The sequence below is a fragment of the Penaeus vannamei genome, chromosome 5 (genome assembly GCF_042767895.1).
Source record: "Penaeus vannamei isolate JL-2024 chromosome 5, ASM4276789v1, whole genome shotgun sequence".
Lineage (NCBI taxonomy): Eukaryota > Metazoa > Arthropoda > Malacostraca > Decapoda > Penaeidae > Penaeus > Penaeus vannamei.
This window is the reverse complement of record NC_091553.1, coordinates 7,647,006-7,664,999: the sequence shown is the minus strand read 5'-3', so window position 1 is coordinate 7,664,999 and position 17,994 is coordinate 7,647,006. Positions and strand designations below refer to the sequence as shown.

At 41.9% G+C, this 17,994-nt stretch overlaps 1 protein-coding gene across 4 annotated transcripts in view; it reads right to left on the bottom strand.

The window, feature by feature from the left end:
- The window catches only part of LOC113801792 (uncharacterized), a 42,150-nt gene that overhangs the window by 4,378 nt on the left and 19,778 nt on the right, over positions 1-17,994 (bottom strand). The window contains exons 1-4 of one of the 4 annotated variants that reach the window (XM_070121797.1): positions 16,469-16,659; positions 8,240-8,337; positions 7,978-8,119; positions 7,470-7,525 (exon numbers count right to left, since the gene is read on the bottom strand). The exons of 2 other annotated variants lie outside the window; for them this stretch is intronic. In XM_070121797.1, coding sequence (XP_069977898.1) covers positions 7,470-7,525; positions 7,978-8,119; positions 8,240-8,337; positions 16,469-16,590 — 418 coding nt within the window. In that variant the 5' untranslated portion in view covers positions 16,591-16,659. Of the gene's footprint in view, positions 1-7,469; positions 7,526-7,977; positions 8,120-8,239; positions 8,338-16,454; positions 16,660-17,994 lie in introns of those variants that run through there. One more of the 4 variants, XM_070121798.1, reaches the window with a different exon arrangement.

The following is a 17,994-nucleotide window of genomic DNA, read 5'->3' as shown; positions in this document are numbered from 1 at the left end:
TAAACTGGAATAGTTACTGATACCTATTTCTTCTTCGTTGCCACTGTATATAGTCTTAAGAATAACCAAGAATCAACAACGCTGGAAACGCATCATTTTTCACCGGCGTTCTGTCGCTGAATGGCCTGTGAGCTGTCAAACCTTCCGGCTGACGAATAAAAGCGTTAAAGTATGAAACGCACAGATAATGCACAGATAATTCTTAATAAGTGTATAGATAAATCTTAAAACACGTAAATGAAGTATAACTACATTAATAAATACTAAAAACACTGATAATTAGCCAAATATTTCAACAAGCGCGTAGCAACACATGAACTACATCCGATAGCGCAATAATGAGTTAAGCGGTTAGTGTTGTTATTCTTAACAAGGTAAACAAGAAGCGGGACTGATTCTGAGCAGTGATAGCTAGGTATATTTTCGTCATTTAACGGTGACTATGAAACTGCTGCAGCTTAAACATGTTCTATTATATTTCTTCCGCTCTATAAGAAGGCGGGAACTTGTACTGAAAAGAGAAAAAGAAAAGAACCATGTGTGTGTAGAAGTATATATGAATACATGTGCGTGTATATGCATTTAATCTAAATACAAACACTAACGAACACACGCAAAATGAAACTGCTTTAACAAACGTAACATTTCGAACCCATCCATTTCGGTTTCATGTGAACACTTAACGAGTTTGAAATGCCACGTTTTTATTACGTTTATATTTTATCTGCATTTCATTTGATACGTGTCTATGTAATGGTTAATGGTTAAGATAACTGTGCTAGACATCTAAGGTCATATAGCACTATAGGAAAGTATAGTAAAGGGGGATGTCAGGTGATAGTTATGTGTCAACTATCTAGAATAGTGTTGAAAGGTTGAATATGAGGGAAAAGATTATGGTGGTTTAGGTAAGGGAGTTAGATCAAGTGAAGGATATTTGTGTGTCTGAGGAAGGAGAACAGGTTGTCGAGGCAGAAGCTGAGAGATTCTGTAAGGATGTCTGATATGTTGGGATGTCGGTGAAGGGAGGATAGGTGTGGAAAAGCAGAGGTACGTGCTGTATTAAAGCGTGGAGAGGACAAGAGAATGTGTGGGACTGAAAGAGGGATGTTACATAGAGGACATAGGGGCGGGTCTGAGCGTGACATTAGATAGGCATGTGTTAGGCGAGTGTGGCCAATACGTAATCGTGCGAGGGCAGTCTCCCAACGTGTTTTTTGTTAAATGGAGCTGACCAAGAGGAGATTGATGGTTTTACGGTATGTAATTTATTGTTGTTGAGTCTTGACCAAAAAGATTGCCATCGGGTATACAAGAAGGTCTTCAAGTGGGGGTAGTAATCTGTAGCTGGAATATGCGAGAAGCGTTGTTGAGGTGATGAGGACATTGCGGCATATCGTGCAAGAGTATCTGCCTGTTCATTGCCAGGGATTCCAACATGGCTGGGTACCCAGCAAAATCTGACAGATTTGTGACGTGTGGATAGATAGAACAACCAGTTCTGGATCTTACAGACAAGGGGATTGGTCGAGTGCATTGACTTTATGAGGGTTAAATTACGGGAGTCAGTAAAAATAGTAGTGCATATAGGTCTGTAGTAAGGACACTAGATTCAGGAGGGAAGGTGTATTTGAAAGTGCAATTTGGGAATGTTACTGCGAATCCAGCTCCTGGGATGGATTTGGAACCGTCAGTGTAAACATGAATGCTGGAGGAATAAATGGAGACATGGTCAAGGAAATGAGTGAGAAGGATAGAGGGGGGAATATTTGATTTTGGTGGGTCAGGGAAAACTGAGGAGCAAATACAGGGGTTAGGTATAAGCCATGGAGGAATGGAATGGACAGACTGTGGGAGAGGTCGGAGATGAGGGAAGGGGGAATGGGAGAGGAGGGTATCCATGCGTACGGGGAGAGGAGTTGGTAAACGTGGAGAAGAGGTAAAGGTATGAAGTAAGGATTGTGGAATAGTTAGTTTGTTGAGGGAAAATTGGTGAAATTGAGCATAGCATCGGAGAGAGAGAAGGGCTCGACGTCGAGAGAGGGACGGCATGCCTGATTCAGTATATAGGCTCTCAACTGGAGAGGAGCGGAAGGCGCCTTGGGCTAAGCGGAGACCGCTGTGGTGGATTGTATCAAGGTGAGCAAGAAGAGAGGTTGAGGCAGAGTAGATATGGCATCCATAATCTAGAGTGGAGAGAATCAAAGTAACATGAAGATGGAGGAGAGTTTTGCGATCTGAGCCCCAGGAGATATGTGAAAGAGTTTGTAAGATTCGGAGGCGACGTTGAGCTTTTTCTTTGATATACAAGATATGATCTCGCCAGGACAATTTGGAATCAAATATAACGCCTAGGAATTTGCCAGAAGACCGGTATTGGAGTGGAGCATTATATAAGAAGAGTGGGGGTTTAGGGACCGTACGTGAGCGAGAGAAAAGGATGGGGAAAGATTTAGAGGTAGAGAAGCGAAAGCCATGGTTGGTGGCCCAAGAAGTTACTGATGTTATTGCAGACTGAAGGAATTGACAGATCTGGTGTGGATGTGCCAGATGCATAGATGGTTAAGTCATCAACATAGTGATGCTCTGGCTTCTGGTGGTAGGACTGAGACTATGTCATTTACAGCAAGAAGGAATAAAGTGGTACTAAGCACACTTCCTTGTGAGACGCCTTCGAATTGAGGAAAGGATGATGAAGTGATAGAGGCAATCTTGACTGGAAAGTAAGTTTAGAAAGGAAGGATTTAATGAAAACACCCATGTTTCCACGTAAACCTAGGGAGGACAATTGTTGGAGGATATGGTATCGCCATGTGGTGTCATATGCTTTTTCTAGGTCAAAGAAAATGGCTAATACGGATTCATGGCGTGCAAATACCGATGTAATATATGTCTCGAAATGGGCAAGTGGATCTGCTGTACTTCGGGCACGTCGGAAACCACAGAAGTTAACCATTCGTTCTAGTATTTCGCACAAGCAGCTAGTTAGAGCTATGGGGCGGTAATCTTGGGGTAGGGTACCTGATTTATTGGGTTTTAAGAAAGGTAGGATGAGAGCATCTCGCCAATGAGAAGGAAAATTTCCTGACGTCCATATGTGGTTGAAAATAGTCAAAAGGAAGGATAGAGAGGAAGATGGGAGGTGTTGGAGCATACGATAGTAAATACCATCAGGGCCTTCATGAGTGTTGCGTCACGACTGTAATGCAGCATTGAGTTCAGAAGAAGAAAAAGGAGCATTATAGGACTCATCAGAGGATAGGGTGAAGGTAATAGGGGTGCGTTCCTTGATGGTTTTAATGGAAGAAAAGTGTGGGGAAAGGTGAGAGCCACTACTGACCTGGCTGAAATAGTTGCCCAGTTCATTAGCTACTTCGACAGGCTCAGAGATGAGAATATCACGAATATGGAGGACGGGTGCAGGATGGGGGGGATGTTTGCCTGATAGTTTATGGATCCGTCGCCAAACAGCTGAAATAGATGTAGAAGATGTAATTGAGGAAACAATTTTGCCAGCTATTTGTTTTGCTGTTTTTAATTGTACGGCGAAGATGGGCAGATGCTCTTTTAAAGGAAATAAGGGCTGATAGCTGGTGAGGGGTGCCTCGTTTGTAGCGATAGCTGTTCCAGGCTGCTCGTTTTAAGCGGAGCACTTTGGTGCAATCAGAATTCCACCATGGAACACATTTAGAAGTATAGGGTCTTGAAGTTCGAGGAATGGCTGTATAGGCAGCTCTTAGGATCGTGGTTGTAAAACAATGTAGCATATCTGAAATGGACGGTAAGGGGGGGGTGGAGGGATAGGTATAGTAGAGAGTGAAGTGAAAGTATGCCAGTCAGCTCTATCAAAGCACCAGCGTGGAGGATTAGGAAGTGGTACATATGAAGTAGGAGAAAGGAGTATTGGGAAGTGGTCACTATAGGGGAAGTGGTCTAGAACTGACCAATGGAAATCTAGATGTAAAGTAGGAGAGCATAGAGAGGTCAAGGCATGAAAAGGATTGTGTGCGCATGTCAAAGTGTGTGGGAGGATCTGAATTAAGAATAATTAGGTCATTTATGAAGAGGAAGCGTTCTAGAGATCGGCTCCGGGAGTTGGTGGTAGAGTCACCCCACAGTGTGGCGGCAGTTGAAATCACCAACTATGAGGAAAGGTGGTTGGAGTTGGGAAATTAGAGTCTCAAAGGCAGTAAAGTCAATGGGATGGGATGGGGAGAAGTAGACTGAAATCACTGTGATCCAGCAGCGAAGAAAGATGCGAATAGCTGTGCATGGGACAGAAGTTTGTATGGGAGGTATGACATAAGGTGTTTTATGATGGATAAGTATAGACGAGACAAAGGGAGTGTGGGGAAGAGATAAAATGGTAATTGGGAATTGGAATAGGAGGGTGTGTGAGGAAAGTCTTGGAGGCAGATAACAGATGGATTATAAGAAGCAAGGATATGACGTAGGTCTGATCTATGAGAGCGGAAACTACGAATATTCCAATGTAGGAGAGCTATATCCTAGTTGATTTATGAATGACAACACATGTACGTGTTGGGGAATTTGAAGGGGAAGGAGCTAGGGGGTGTAAAGGAGGGATATTAGGAGGTAGGGAATCTGGAGAAGGGCATTGTTGTGCCATGAGTGATTCTCGTGTGTATCCGGGAGGGAGTGTAAAGGATAGAGGGGATGGAGGGAGGTAGAATGTGCCTTTAGTTGGAGTTGAAGGGGATGTGTTGTCTTCGGAGGGATTAGGAGGAAAGGGTGTAGGGGTGCTTTGAGTAAGAGGGGGATGCATATCAGGAGGATGGGTATTGGGAGGATGGATATCAGTGGTGGATGGGATTGAGGGGGTTAGGTTGTGTTGAGAGGGAGTAGGAGGAAGGGGTGTAGGGGGAATATTAGTAGGAGGGGTATGAATATCGGCAACCACTTCAAGTGTGGAAGCATCATGAGTTGTGGGATCTTGTGTCTCAAGCATATAGCTTTGAATGTCATCCATTGTTTCTGCAGTGGAGTTTGTTGCAGAGTTTTGTGGAATAAAGGTTTTCTTATGAGGGGGGGAAGAGGAGACTGGTGTCTCAGGAACAAAGGTATAGGTAGGTGGAGGTGATTGTGCTGTAGGGGAAGACGGGTTAGAACATTTAGTCTGTCTACTGCGGGTAGTGCGGGGAGAGGGAGGGGTTGGTGTTGGGGCTGTAGTTGAGATAGGAGCTGTGGTTAAGATTGGGGTGTCTGGGTTTAGAGTGGCAAAGGAATTGGTCTGAGGGATGTAGAATGTAGAAGTGGAAATGGGGACATTTTGGGGTGGAGGGGGAGGGGCTGAGCAAACGATGCTGCTAGAATATGGAGTGAGAGAAACCTTGTCGACGTGCTTCCAGTCTGGCTTCACGTAAAGTGAGACCATTTTTGTATCTGAGAGTTGCTACCTCAGATTCAAACTTGTAAGTGGGACAGCCTCTATAGAATACATTATGGGGGCCGCCGCAGTTAGCACATGTTCGTGTTTGTGCTGAGCAGTTTGATCGATTATGACCAGGTTGGGCACATATGGTGCATCGGTCTGTGGAACGGCAATGTTTGGCAGGATGTCCAAAGCAGCAACAGTTTTGACATTGACGGGGAGGGGGTTGGTATGGTCGAACAGGGAGGGATTGTCCACCAATTTAGATACTTAAGGGAAGGTCATGTGTATGGAAGGTAATTTTGGCAATATTGGTCGGATTCTTTCGTTGACCTTTAGGAGGAATGGTGTAGCAATGTTACTGATTTCACATATTGGTCTTTGAGGCATCCTAATAAGTCTTCTCCACAGTCTGACCAATCTTTGGTATCGACTGGGCAGTTTGCTGGGGAGAGACAGAGTTCCAGTACAGGTATTAAGGGTTGGATGAGCTTCTGCAGGAATGGGCTTGCCAGAATGATCAGTTAAATTTGATAGTGCTATAGATTCAGTTTCTGATCTTACCAGACGGGAGCGATCGCGTCTGGTATAAAAAGGGACTCTGCCTACTTGTTTTTGGAGGCATTGTTGAAAGAGAAGTGTGTTGCCTGAGTAAGGACCTGTAGCAGGGATCACGAAAAATCGGTCCCACTTAGCTGGGCTAAACAGAGTAAGATATTTGTAGGGTTGGTGGTGGTGGATGGCCGGGGACGTGTGGAAGAGGGAGTATTACGGAATGATGGAGAATAAGGTTGCAAGGTAGTAATAAGGGAGGATTGGTTGTTTGATGAAGGTTGCAGGGGTGGAGTTGAATTTGAGGAAGTTGGGTGGGTAGGAATGTCTTCTGGATATTGATTCTCTGCTTGGGTGGGTAATGCACTAGTAGGCATTGAGGAGTGGGCAGTAGTTTCAGTGTTCGGAGCCGTGGTTAAAGGTGAGCCTGGGTTGGGGCTATTTGATAAAAGGGCTAGCCTCATAGCCTCTAATAAAGGGATTACATTTTCATTACTGGTCATGGGGAACCTGGATTATGTAAATAGGCCTAATCGGTCCACCTCCTTTCGCTACTGAAGGTAAGGGCTAGATTAGTCAGGAGTACAGTGCCCATAGTTCCCGCAGGCCGTTCAGGACTGGCACTAGGTCAGCCTTTCATCCTCTCAGCACGGCTCTCACACCTTAGGAAGTAGATAGCAGAAGGGGATGGAGAAGAGACGGAAACAAAAGCTGGAGAGGAAAAAGACCATGCAAAATTAGTCGAGTCGAGAGCTGAGGCCCTAGGCAGGGGAGATCCCTGTATTGGGTCTCAGTCTTCGTCTAAGCCCCCCCACGACAACAACGGGCAAGGGATTGGGGGGGATGTCTATGTAAATGTAAACGGAATAAAATAACTACAGCGAAATACTTAAGGGGGTGTCACAATAGCACTATTTCCGTGGTTCTTTCACGTTTCCGTGTTTTTTTTCTTTCTTTCTTTTTTATTGCTACCGCTGGCAAATTGGCCGAATGCGATAATTTCCAGTCAAACGATAATTATCGTTTCCGCTGGCAAATTTACCGTGGTCTTTTTGGTTCAAAACATAAGCTATAATAGATATTCGTTATAGTAATGCGAAAAAATCTATTTGTAATATGAAATAATTAAAAACGACTAATTTGTAAATACTAAAGATTGGCAAAATTTTCTTATATTTATTAAAGAGAGATACAAGTTGGTAACTAGCTGCTCGCCTGTTTGTTTACATTTGTGTCCATGTTCTGCTGTCAGCTGACTAGATGAGAGCAGCGAGAATACGCTCTTATTTATTAAAAAGTCCAAGTGTGACATGGCCTTAACCTTATAGAAACTAGTAGAAAAGGTATGGATGAGAATGAATATCTTCACAATAGAATGTTCGCCAGAAATACATATCATGAATTTCTGACGAAGATATATTCGAAACCGGCCAAATTCATCTCTTGTATTGTAAAAATATTCCTTCTCATCTATACCTTTTCAACATTAGTCAACGTTAATACGGTTCAAGCTATCAGACCTTACCGGAAAATTCTGTAATGTTCACGACACTGTGGTAGGCCGGCAGTTTGTCCCCCAACCTGTGAAAATAAAAATGTAAAATTCTCTAAACTACTTAATCATTCGAATTAACATTTATCAGCTGATCGTCCTGTATAAACTCCCCCACCACCCTACTAAAAAGATATATAAAACACGAATTGCAATCAACACCAAGAAAACGAAGGCAAGAAATGGTGAAAATAACGCGATTTTCTTTCAATAAGAATTGGAAGAAAATGGGTCAGATTTGTCACTAAGGTGGGACGTGATTTTCTTTTCATTACTATAAAATATGAAAATCTGAATTGACATACGTTTTAACTCCTAATAGAATCATATATCTCAGACGGGAAAATGTTGCCAATTATTACCTCTGCCCCTTGCCCTATCTCCTTCCCCCACCCGAAACCCCTTGCCCTATCTCCTTCCCCCGCCCGCTGCCCCTTCTTCCCTTGCTCACTTTCTGCTCCTTCTCCTTCCCCTTCCTTACCAGCTGTTCCAGTCGGTCAGGACGAAGACCACCGCGCCATGTGGGAGAGGTCCGTTTGCTTCCGTCCAGCTGGTAATATCGTCCACAGTCAACTCGGCCAATGGATTCTTCTTCACCTTCTCTCTGATGTCCAGTACAACACCTTAAAAAGGAAGTTTCATTTATTTCTTTGCTTTTGAATGCACATAACGTACATGTTTGTCGTTTTCAAGTGGTGGATTATATTGTTTGATTTTTTCTTTATTTTCCAGCTAGCACTCACCTGGGCCCTTCAAATGTGACAAAGGAATGTCATCGGCGCTCCATCTGTCGTCAACAAACATTGCCGGTGCAAGGAGGCGGGTTCTGCCAACCACATACCTGAAACAAACCAACTTACAAACAAAACATACAGAATACGGAATTCTGTTATCATCCACCTGAGTGGGCCCTGCCGCCCTTGAGGCAAGTATATCCTCCTTTCGTGTATATGTGAAAGATATTGGTCTTCCATGGCAGCAGGCCCCACTCAGATGGAGGATTACTGTAGTTGACCCGTATGGTATATTTGATTATATGTACCACCTAGAGACTTCCCAGCAAGACCTCCCAGGGCAATGGTTTACAAAATGACCGCTTTGCCATTTTTTTACAATATGACCGCACCCTTCAGACCATATTACACCAGCCAACCACTTTAGGGTCACTCTTGGTAATCCACAAAAAATGCCATATGCAATATGGTTATGGAATACGACCGCATAACGGATCGCGATTTCGGTATTGCTGAATTCCTCTCAACATCTAATAATGCCTTATGGGTAAATTTACAGCAGGTAACAATCAGGGTTACAGTAAAAAAGAAAAAAAAGTATGGAATGAATATCTTGACAACCTGGCACAATGTATGGCATAATGTGTGCAGATCGAAAATAAAGGAGATACAGGTTAGAGACGAGAGAAGATCCATCATTTTCCAAGTTCTTCGCCATGTTGACATTGCAAATGTTAACAATACTATGACCGCTTAACTCATTCCTGTGCACTTTCAAGTAGTTCATGTATTACTAGCACTTGAGAGAAGACAATCATTTTGTGAATTTCAACGTCTGATTTTAGTAACATGTATTTTATGCATTTTTGTATTTTTAGTAAACTTTTGGCAAAAGTCACTTATAGCGATGCACGTACATAGAAGGAAATGGACACCATCTTATAGAGCAGAGGTCTGCAGCCTTTGCCAAAAGTGCCAGACTTAGCACGCAAAGCGCTTGTCTAGGGCACGCCATGTGATTCAGAGGAGCAAAGAAAACGTTAAACAGCAAGATGGTAATTGTTACCGATTGCGACGCACCCTTGCAGAGACTAAGTTCCAAAGGGGGAGGGGAACTCCCTCTTCCCCTCCAAATGGGGGGAGGGTGTCCTCGCAGATAATTATTTCTAAGGGGAGGGGGATAAATCATTTCACAAGCTTCATTGGGGGGGAGGGGGATAAATCATTTCACAAGCTTCATTGGGGGGGGGGATGCACGATCTCTATAACCTGTAAATGTCGAGGTAAAATAAATAACACTTAAACATCGATAGAAAGTTAAATTACATGAAATACGATATTAATTTTATGTCCCGACAACAATAGAACGACAGTATAATCAGAAAGACGAGACAAACTTTGTCCGGCGGACAGCGAACTGAGCAAATGAAATGACGCTAAAGTAAACAAGCGAAACACGCAATGCGTACAAACTCGATATCCGATATATATATATATATATATATATATATATATATATATATATATATATATATATATATATCATATATATATATATTATATATATATATATATATTTTCTTTTTATGCAATCTGAAATAACGAAAACATTTATACAATTACCCCACCCCCCTGCTTATTCGCACCATGTCAATTTATAAAATAAAAATATTAAACAATATACAACACAGCGTCAGTGTGGAGGGTACGAACGAGCTGCGGCGAGGAGGAATTGATGGAACCGTTTGTTTTCGGCCGGGTATGCCATCATAAATATGGCCCTGGCCAAATATCCTACGAAGTGATAACTCCTGCCGAAGCGGGGCACTTTGGCCTCCCTCCATTTACGCTCGATCATATTAGTGTGAGCTTTACTTTTGGGGTCAAGAAAATTGTATGAATGATTCAGTTAAATGTTGATAGCCCTCTTTTTCTAAACAGTGTATGCCTTCCAACAATCACTAATGACTGTTGTCCCTGAGTGGATACGCTCCTTAATGATGTTATGCAAAATGAGTCATGCGTCTCCACGGGTACGAGAAAAAAATTCCCACTCTTGCGGCATACTCCTCCAAAACCCCACTGACCTTTTACACGACCTACGTTATATTTACGTTTACCAAATTTAGATTGATCAATCTCGACAATATCCCCTGACATACCTATTTTGTCGGATTGATTTTCAGAACAATAAATTAGAACCTCCCGACAGAAGCTCGCCCAATCGCAAACAGTCTTGTTTGGGAAATTGAAATCGCTCCGTGCAGATTCTTAAGAAAATCTCTCGCAGATACAAATTAACAAATTTTAAATTAGTTTCAAAATCGAGCTTACTATTATCAAACCAGGTGTAAGAACAGGTGAGTTTTTGAAATTGCATCCTTTTCTATTATTTATTTTTGTGTGTGTGTTTTGTCGCACCGGAATAAATATACATTTTCGTCTAGCCGGCATTCATTTTCACACTTGGGGCACTTTAGTGACCCCAGGAGACACCATGTGACCGGCAAAGATCGAGCAAGAGGGTGGCTTCTCCATAATTTTTCCAAAATTGCCCGTACCTACCATAAAATCTATATTTAATAACACTATTTGTTAATTGTGATAAAAGCTACAAAATATATGTTTATAAAATGTCAGATTCATTAAATATCATTTAAAAAAATATTTAAAGTATTATAAAAACTTACCCCATGTCACACTGAGCACAAAAACTGCTTGATGAAGCTGCCATGGCAAAGGCTTACCGGTAAGTGTGCATGTAATTGACATTGTGTTTTGTTCCAAGATGGGAGGCAAACAATGTAAGGAGGCAGTCCCATTGTTAGATTGTTAACAGTTGATCAAGGTTATCATAACGAAATTATACTTCATAATATACCTACATTGTATAAAATAAGATTTATAATGCATAAGCATTAAATTAATAGAGGAAATATTAGAAATATGAGTAGATAATAGATTTAAATATTAGTAAATGGAAATGATTCCACACTGGTTGAAAGTGGTGCATAGAAAACGTAACCTTCATAGAAAACGCAGCTATAGAAAATGGAATAACAGAAAATGAGACATTTAGAAAATGAGTGTATAGAAAATGTGGACATAAACAACAACTCTGGCTGCAGAAAGGTTTTGTGGACTTCGTCTCCTCGCTGCGCATAGCGCCGCGGTTTTTTTTCCTTTTATCGGTAAATATAATGCCAATCCATCTTAAACTATAATCTATCCCCATCTATTTTTTTCGCTCTATAAGATGGCAGTGTATTTCCCTCTATCTACGCGCGTCGCTATAAGTAACTTATACCTTACATTTATGTTATGCACGTGTTGGAAAATACAGCTGGGTATGGTGCTGAAAAATAAACGTTTTCCTGCATGAAATCCTATGATTTCATCGATTTTCGGCGTTGTTTCTTCTGCGAATGAATTGTTCAGGAGATCGAGTACCATTTCTCCATCGACGATCTTTATTTGATAGTCCCGTTAGCAGGGGAAGGCATGAAGTATATCAAGGAAATTATGGGGTAAAACAAGCTTAAATAATTAGAATATCGATCAAAAATGCGTAAACCTAGCACAAAAAGCGCTTAAAATCGGCCAATGAAACTCTACGGATGTAACCACCATCTTTGGAATTTTACGGGCTGACGCGCCAGAAATAAAAAACTCTACGGGAACCTAACCCATATTTCGGCAAAACTACGGGAATCTACACGTTCCAATCCCCCTAAAGAAACCATTGACCAATAAACCAATCTAATATATCAATATAAATTGCCGTGACTAGACGTGTTCTTCGGGCACTGCCCGAGGGGAAGGTTGATAGGTGGCAAGCCCCCAACACCCCCCAGTACACATTCTCTCCACCACGGTATGTATGGCAAGACAGAGCTGCATTCACACCGTAAAATAATAAACCAAATACCTTTATATCCGGAAACGTGAAACTTTCGTTTCTTTGTACTGTTGGGATTGCTTCGATTTTAATCACCTTTTTCGTCCTTTGGAGCTCTTGATGGGCTCAGATATAAAACTGGGATGGTTACTGAAGTCGAATTATTCTTCGATGCCACTGTAAAGGTCTTAAAAAGAACCCAGAATCAACACAGCACTGGAAACGCAACATTTCTCACCGGGTTTCAATCTCGAAATGAGCGGTATGGTGAGCTGCCAACCTGTGGCTGGCGCAAGAAAGTGAAACCCTCGATGCGTAGGATTCTGTATGAAGGTATAGATAAATATAAAGATATGCAAATGAAGTATAATAACATTAGTAAATGACTTTAAAGGCATAAATGCGTACCAGCAGAGACAATTAGCCAAATTTTGTTTTCACAAGCGCGTAATAATACACGGACTAGTTCGCGAACGCAAAAATGCGTTCGTGAGTCATTGTTGTGTTTTTCCTCACAAGGTAAACAAGCTCATCGACTTTGAATTTGAAAGGCGGCCGCGCGTTATATTTTGGTCAATTAGCGGTGACTATGGCCAGCGGATATTAAACTATATGCTATCCCCTTCTATTTTCGCCGCGGTATTTTTCTATATTACCTTCGCCTCTCCGATATCGACGATTTTGGTATCGTTGGATTCCTCTCACTGTCCACAACCCCCCGTTAGCGACAAACTTGGCCCCGATAGCAGGGGAGGGTATGAAAGGTTCCAGGGAAAATGCGGGGTTAAATAACATAATATAACCCACAGTGAAAATAACCATGGTTATTCACATGACTTTCCATTGCAGGGGGCTGTGCCCCCTGCGACCCCCATGGGGGGGCTGCCGCCCCCCAACCCCCGCCGAGGAAACAAAACCTCCACCACGTATTCCCGGCAGGCTAGAGCGTTACACAGTTATCGGCGGTCTCGGAGCGGCGGACGTATTACATTTACCTCGTAACATTCCCACTGAATCAACATACTAACCTTGACATAGTCAACATTATATACAGATTGTAGTATAATCAGGATGAACAAGGTATACCATGAACAGAAGAGCGGCGGTGGCCCGCCCTTGTCGGATCGGCGGGTTTTGCGCCTTTTTCGATGCATCTAGTTCGTGTGCGCTCTATCCTGCCGTGAATATATGGGGGATATTTTGTCTCTTCGGCGGGGTCGCAGGGGGCACAGCCCCCTTCAATGGAAAGCCATGTGAATAACCATGGTTATTTTCACTGTGGGTTATATTTTTAGGGTAATTTTCTATATTACGTCCGCCGCTCCGACATCGTCGCCCCCTACTATCGGGGCCAAGTTTGCCGCTAACGGGGGGGTTTCCATGCAATAAAACCTACATATTTAGATTGTATGAGAGGATTCAACGATACCAAAATCGTCGATATCGGAGGGGCGAAGGTAATATAGAAAATTACCATTTTCTATATTACCTTCGCCTCCGACGATTTTGGCATCATTGGATTCCTCTCACTCTGTACAATCCAAATATGTAGGTATTATTGCGCGGAAACGGACAATATGCACAACAGGGTAGGGGCTTACTTTCGACCTAATTTTGATATTTATCTGCATGAAATCCACTGATTTCAACGATTCTTGATGTTTCTTGTGCAAATGCTTCGTTGATGAGATCTGAGTACCATTTCCATCGACAATCTTAATTTGTTAGTCCCGTTAGCAAGGGAGGGCATGAAGTATATCAGGGAAATAATGGGGTAAAACAGGCTTAAATAAGAATAGCGAACAAAAACAAAAAACCAGCCCAAAAATGGCTAAATATTGGTTAATGAAACTACGGACATGACCGCCATCTTTGAAAGTATACGCACCGACGCGACGCGCCAACATTCGAAAAACTCTACGGGAATACAACGCATCTTTCGGTAAAATGTACGGGATTTCACACCTTCCAAGCACCAAAAAACGTCCTAACCCATAACCCAACCTAACCTAGCAATTTACGGTGCCGTGACTAGGCGTGCCCTTCGGGCACTGCCCGAGGGGAGGGTTGATGGGGGGCAAGCCCCCCAACACCCCTCGGGACACATTCTCTTCACCTCGGTATGTACAGCAAGATAGAGCTGCATCCATACTGTAAACAATAAACCAAATACCTTTGTATATCGAAAGACCGAACTGTCAATTTTCCTTCGCTTCTTTCGGTCGGTCGTGGATCGTGGATAGCTTAGTTTTTATCGCTTTTTTCGGGATTTGGAATACTTGATGCCCTTAGAAATGGAACTGCGATAGTTATTGAGGTCTTTTTCTTCTTCGTTGCCACTGCATAGTCTTAGGAATAACCTAGAATCGACGCAACACCGAAAACAAAACATTTCTTACCGGCTCTGTCACCGACTACCCGCGAATCCACCTGTCAAAACTGGCGGCGAGAAACGCGAAAATACGCATGCGCAGAAGATCCTTCAGACCGATTCCCGTTAAAACATGTATAATCAATCTTAAAACACGTAAATGAGGTAAAAAAAAAAACATTAATAAAGGTCTTTGAAAGCATAAATACGGAACGGCAGACACTGATGATTAGCAAAATATCCTTTTCACAATCGCGCAGCAATACATGCATTTAGACAAAATTGGGCCCTCACCTCTGTTCATTTACGTATAGCACCTTTGGAAAGCATTTGCACAAATATTGCCATAGAAGAAAAGTGTTTTGGTTTGTATCGATCTATCAATTTATATTAGGTTATATCTCCCAACTTAGGCCCTACCTTATATTGCATATTGTCCCATTTTTGTTTTTTAAAATCCCGCGCATTTCTTCAGGCCCCTTTTGCTCGTAATATGGGTGAGGCACATCAGTTTGCGCAGAGCAAGAAATTTATTTGTTATTGTAAATACTCAATATCATGCGAGTATTACTGGTCTATTGTCATATTTTGATACAGACAAAATCTGCTTCGTGTACCGTTATGTGGGCTTTATCTACGCACGAATCTCGGTGATTAGAATAATTGTACAAACATGAAATGGCATCATTGTTTTGTTTACAAAAGGAAGGAAAGGATATCAGATGGCGATTTTTAAAATATTGAGAAAGTACTTCATAACGGGCTCACGGACACTTACGTGTCTAATAATATGCAGGATTTTGACCTATACCGCAAAATACCCTTTCACAATCACGCAGCAAGACATGCACTAGTCCGAACAGCGCAGTAATTGGTTCTGCGTCCAGTCCAATGTTTACTTTCATCATGAAAAGATGATGATGGACTTGGGCAAAATTGGGCCCTCACCTCTGTTCATTTACGTATAGCACCTTTGGGAAGCATTTGCACAAATATTGCCATAGAAGAAAAGTGTCTTGGTTTGTATCGGTCTATCGATTTATATTAGGTTATATCTCCCAACTTAGGCACTACCTTATATTGCATATTGTCCGAAAATTACCCTAATAATATCACCCACAGTGAAAATAACCATGGTTATTCACATGATTTTCCATTGCAGGGGGCTGTGGCCCCTACGACCCCCCCCTCAGGGGGGCCTGCCGCCCCCAACCCCCGCCGAAGAGAAAATATCCCCCACATATTCACGGCAGGATAGGACGCACACGAACTAGATGCATCGAAAAAGGCCAAAACCCGCCGACCCGACGAGGGCGGGCCACCGCCGCTCTTCTGTTCATGGTATAACTTGTTCATCCTGATTATACTACAGTCGTATCTGTATACAATGTTAACTATCTCTAGGTTAGTCTGCTGATTCAGTGGGAATATTACTAAGTAACTAATACGTCCGCCGCTCCGAGATCGCCGATAACTGTGTAACGCTCAAGCCTGCCGGGAATACGAGGTGGAGGTTTTGTTTCCTCGGCGGGGGTTGGGGGCGGCAGCCCCCCCCCCCAATTCAGGGGGAAAGTCATGTGAACAACCATGGTTATTTTCACTGTGGGTTATATTATTAGTTTTATTTAACCCCGCAATTTCCCTGGAACTTTCCATGCCCTCCCCTGTTATCGGGGCCAAGTTTGTCGCTAACGGGGGGTTTCCGCGCAATTGAAAACTATATATTTGCAATGTGGACAGTGAGAGGAATCCAACGATACCAAAATCATCGATATCGGAGAGGCGACGGTAACAGTAAATTACCTAATTACTAATCGGAAATGATGTCAAATTGGTAGAAAATGGTGCACACCCGATCGCCGGGTGCTTAAGCTCTGAAAGATATCGGTGTCCATTTCCCTGTATCTCCACGCGTCGCTCTCTCACTTTTACCCCTGTTCTAAAAATTATCTTACCTGGAGTTACTTACTCATCTCCCAACAGGGGCATAGGGTCGCCCGAGCTGTAACTTAACTCCACGTTAATGGTACTGAGACATTCACTGAATAACACAACTAAAATGATGTGAAGGAAAGCCATTCTGTAGAACATATTTGTTCAACTTTTCCTCCAAGCACGGGCCTTCCTTGGGCACGGCCACTATTTTGCGACTGAAGAGCGAAGGCTTCTCAGTGAGGAATAATCGTCAGTGAAGACCACGGTCACTCCCTGCCCGAGATGCTAACTAGTGAATTGAAGTAAAGATTGAGTTGACACTTTGGTCCCATCGTTGGTTGTTAAGTGATTATAGTAGCCATTTTAGCGTGAGTTGTTCACTTACCTTATTCTACGAACATCATATAATACAGCAGAGTGGATTTCACATGAAATCTTTGGGGAAAAGTGTTGCGAAACGGAAAAAAGCAGTGAGACCAGAGGTATGCACCCCAGTGTTCTATGGTGACCTTGCGGGTATGAAAATTCGTTTCTATTCGTCAATTTCGTCTATATCCCCCCCCCTCTCTTTGTATGTATATAGATCGATAGTGTATGTATATATGTGTGTGTATATATATATATATATATATATATATATATATATATATATATATATATATATATATATATGTGTGTGTGTGTGTGTGTGTGTGTATATGTATGTATATTTATATATGTAAATATGTATATGTATATATATATATATATATATATATATATATATATTTATATATATGTATATTTATGTATATATATATATATATATATATATATATATATATATATATATATATGTGTGTGTGTGTGTGTGTGTGTGTGTGTGTGTGTGTATATATATATATATGTTTATATATATGTTTATATATATGTTTATATATATATATATGTTTATATATATGTTTATATATATGTATATATGAATATATATATATGTATATATATATATATGTATATATATAGCCCTTTCGCACACACGCTAATGCTTCGTCAGGGCATACATGTATGCCCTGGCTTTCTACTGTTTCTTGTGTACCTTTGAGTACGTGTCTATAGTGATTTGATACACAGGTTTTGCGATTTTTCACGCATTTCGTTTTTTTTTTTTTTTTTTTTTATCGAGCTAGCTAGCTTATTTTCGCGTGTTTATACTCCTCGATGATTCATTATGTTCAGCGTTTAAAGTTTTGTTGAGAATCCGTCAGCCGAATCGCTGGTCGGTTTAACTGAAGCCCAGTAGAGTGAGTTAGCCGCTCATTATTGCATCCCTATCCGACCATCTTTACGGAAAGATGAAATTCGTACAGTAGAGTATTTGCTAGAACACTAGGTATTAACTGAGGATGAGTTAGAGTCCTCGGGATTCCTGATGGCCCGCCAGCATGACCTGATTTAAGATGGATTTAGAGATGTTTAAGGCAGAGAAGGAGCGGAAGCCTCATCGGGAACACCGTCCTCAATACCGTGTAAAGGATGCTATCAAACTTGTTCCAAAATTCTATGAGACCGAGTCAGAATACT